The sequence below is a fragment of the Malus domestica genome, chromosome 16 (genome assembly GCF_042453785.1).
Source record: "Malus domestica chromosome 16, GDT2T_hap1".
NCBI classification, from domain to species: Eukaryota; Viridiplantae; Streptophyta; class Magnoliopsida; order Rosales; family Rosaceae; genus Malus; species Malus domestica.
This window is the reverse complement of record NC_091676.1, coordinates 13776823-13780925: the sequence shown is the minus strand read 5'-3', so window position 1 is coordinate 13780925 and position 4103 is coordinate 13776823. Positions and strand designations below refer to the sequence as shown.

Genomic DNA, 4103 nt, shown 5'->3' with positions numbered 1-4103 from the left:
AGACCTTCATAAGTTGGTAGTAACACAATTTCACTCAACCATTAAAATCTTGAGATCAGACAATGGCATTGAGTTCTTGTCCAATATCATGACTCAATATCTGAGTTTACAAGGAATAATTCACCAAACAAGTTGTGTGGGAACCCCACGACAAAATGGGATAGCTGAGAGGAAGAATAAAGATCTACTTGAGAAGACTTGGGCACTTATGTTACATATGAATGTACCCAAATTTTTTGGGTCATATGTTATTCTTACAGCCACCTATTTGATCAATAGGCTTCCTAGTCGAGTTCTAGGTTTCAAATCACCATATGAAACCTTTAAAGACAGACCAATAAATCTGTCACACTTGAAAGTCTTTGGTTGCACTTGTTTTGTACATGTGCAAACTCAACATCGTGACAAATTGGATGCTAGGGCTGTGAAATGTGTGTTCATGGGATACTTTTCCACTCAAAAGGAATATAAATGTTTTAGTCCTATCACTAACAAGTGTGTTGTATCCGGAGATGTTCGCTTTGAGGAAGAAACTTCATTCTTTAAAAAGGATCCTACTTAATGTGAGGGGGAGCTTTTGTGTGATTTGTTTCCATTGCCTATATACACTGAGCCCTTGATTCATGATGATTCCTTAAAGGGTAGTGGTAGTCGTGAGGCTACATCTCAATCCAACTCACAAGAAAATGATGATCTTGAGGCTACATCTCAACCTTTTACTTACCAACCTACTCAAGAAGTTAGAAGGAATCCACCTCGAGAAAGAAAGGCCCTTACCAAGTTTGTAGACTATGTTACTTATGCTTCTAGATATCCCATCTATGAAGCAATAAGTAATCACAGTTCCTCAAACTCACATATTGCCTTTCTTACTGAAGTCTCAACTCTTGTAGAGCCTAACACCTTTCAAGAAGCCAATCTCATCCCTCACTGGAGGATAACCATGTCTGAAGAACTTCAAGCCTTGGAGGAGAATTGTACTTGGAGTATCGTTTAATTACCTCCAAGAAAGAAGGCAGTTGGCAGTCGTTGGGGGGGGGGGCTACAAAACTAAACTTAAGTTTGATGGCTCAATAGAGAGACATAAAGCTAGGCTTGTTGTCGTGGTTTCACCCAAACATTTGGGGTTGATTATAAGGAAACCTTTGATCCAGTAACAAAAATGAACACAGTACATGTGTTACTTTCTATTGCTATCAATTGTGGTTGGTCGTTATATCAAATGGATGTTAAAAATGCTTTCTTTCATGGAGAGCTTCAGGAGGAAGTATACATGCAAATTCCCCCAGGTTACTCTCTAGCAAAGGATGGCATGGTGTGCAAACTTCACAAGGCTATCTATGGTTTTAAGCAATCACCAAGAGCTTGGTATCCCAAGCTTAGTTTAGTGTTAGAAAGGGAAGGTTTTCTCATAAGCAATGCTGATTCTTCCTTGTTTGTGTGCAATGGAATTAGTGGGAAGTTGGTGATTCTTATTTATGTAGATGATTTTATCATCACAGGTGACAATGCCTCTGAAATTGAAGCCCTAAAAGCCTCCCTACATCAAACCTTTGCCATCAAGGATCTTTCCCTACATCAAACCTTTGCCATCAAGGATCTTGGGAAGTTGAAGTATTTTCTTAGCATTGACATGGCAACCTCACAACGAGGTTTGTTTTTAAACCAACGCAAATATGTCATGGATCTATTTGAGGAAGTTGAGTTCATTGATTGCAAGCTAGTTGCCACCCTAATCGACAGTAAAAACAAGATTACCATAGATGGCAAAGCACTCAAGAATGTCACATATTATCAAAGATTGGTTGGTAAGCTAATCTATCTTACCATTACTTGTCTAGACATTACTTTTGCTGTCAGCTTGGTTAGTCAATTCATGCATGCACCCATAGTTGAACATCTCAATATTGTTAAAAGGATAATTCGTTATCTTAAAGGGTCCATCGATCAAGGTATTCTTATGCGTAACAATCATTCCACTGAGATTCATATATACACTGATGCTGACTGGGCAGGCAGTGCAATTGACAGAAAATCCACCACTGGTTATTGCACATTTGTTGGAGGTAACATTGTTACTTGGAAGAGTAAAAAACAACAAGTCATCAAGTGCTGAAGTTGAGTACCGTGCCATAACTGCTACTGTATGCAAATTGATTTGGCTCAAAGGTCTCTTGTTTGACCTAGGGTTCTCGAGTACCACTCCCATGTCTCTTATGTGTGATAATCAAGTAGCCATGCACATCGCTTCAAATCCAGTTTTTCATGAAAATACCAAGCATATGGAAGTTGATTGTCAATTCTTCAGAGCTCAAGTTCGGTCATAACTGATTCAAATAATCTTCATTCGTAATTATGATCAACTGGCAGATGTGTTCACTAAGACTCTATCATCTGCACATTTTCAACGTCTTCTTATTAGAAATATATTTCTTATTGATTAAAAAGATTTACATTGGGGTATTTATACAAGTCAGTCGATAAAGATTAGTTATCAACTAATGTAACTAATTAACATTAAGCTATGATTAGTTACAATGTAGTTACAACAAACAAAACTTCAACACTAAGTAACGGCTGACTGTACTGCTGACTGTACTGATGACTTAGACGGTTGAGAATGATGTGTCTCTTTACACCCCTTCAAGCTGAACGAAGGAGTACCAAGTGAAAGCTTGAACTTGAGAAGCTAAAATTGAGTTTCGGACAAATATTTAGTATGAATATCTACAATTTGGTTGTGACTGGGTACAAATCGAACTTGGAGAAGAGAAGCCAAGACTAGTTCTCGAATGTAGTGATAGTTAATTTCGACATATTTGGTTCTAGCATGGAAAACATGATTAGATGCTAGAGTGATGGCAAATACATTGTCATACCAAAGCACTGAAACCGTAGATAGAGGAAAGGCTATGTCTTTGAAGATTTTTCATATCTAAGCCTGAAAATGTATGTCTCTAGGACAATTTAAGAACTGACAAAGTTGATTCACAGCAAAAGATAAATCAAGCATAGTCCAAGTCAAATATTGTAATGCCCCAACAATAGATCTGTATTCATGTGGATTAGAAATGAACGTTCCACTGTGATCTAATTTTTGGGTACCAAGAGGAGCAGCATAAGGTTTGTTGCCATCCATATGTGTTTTGAGTAGAAGATTAATTGCATATTTATGTTGAGACAGAAAAATGCCTTCTGAGCTTCTGTGAACTTTTAAACCTAGAAAATAGTGTAAGGGACCTAAATCTTTGACTAGAAATAGTTGACTGAGCTGATGAATGAATTTGTTGCAGATTTGAGCATTAGGTCTAGTTACTAGTATGTCGTCAACATATACTGGTGTAATAACAAGTGCATGCTCAAAGGTAACAAACACAGAACATTCTGATTGAGAATTATGGAATCCCATAGAAAGCAAAGTTTGAAATAATTTGTCATACCATGCCCTGGGGGCTTGCTTTAGTCCATAGAGATTTATGGAGCTTGCACACATAAGAAGCTTTAGATGAGTCAATAAACCCCCGGAGGTTGTTGCATGAAAACCTCATCCTTGAGTGTTCTATGCAAGAAGGCATTACTGATATTCAATTGGTTTAAGAACCAATCAAACTGCACTACTAAAGTCAAAATAATCCTGATAGTAACAGGTTTGGCAACAGGATTAAAGGTTTCCTTAAAATCAATTCCCTCTTGTTGATGAAACCTTTTTGCAACTAAGCGGGCTTTGTACCTGTCTATAGTACCATCATGTTTCCTTTTAATACGAAAAATCCATTTACATCCTACCAGATTTTGACTTGGAGAATAGGGGACAAGAGACGAAGTTCCTGTAGATTGAAGTGCTTGAAATTCCTCAGCCATAGCTTTCTTCCAATGATCATGTTTAGAGGCTTGAATATAAGTGGTAGGAAAAAAAATTTAAAGCATCAAGTGGATGTTTAGTAGCTGCTAAGGCTTTTGGTTTAAAGATCCTAGCTTTGGATCTTGTGATCATGGAATGAGTGTTTGCGGTAATGGGTGGTTATGGTAAGGAGGGAGTGGAATTTGAACTCGGAGAAATAAAAGGTAAGGGTGATGAAGTAGTGGTAGGAATAAGAGGGGAG

General features: G+C 37.7%; 1 protein-coding gene across 1 annotated transcript; it reads right to left on the bottom strand.

The window, feature by feature from the left end:
- Positions 1-3510: 3510 nt before the first annotated feature.
- LOC139193004 (uncharacterized mitochondrial protein AtMg00820-like) lies at positions 3511-3861 on the bottom strand. Its single transcript, XM_070815959.1, has one exon. It carries the CDS (start codon positions 3859-3861, stop codon positions 3511-3513), a length of 351 nt encoding a protein of 116 aa, XP_070672060.1.
- Positions 3862-4103: the final 242 nt, after the last annotated feature.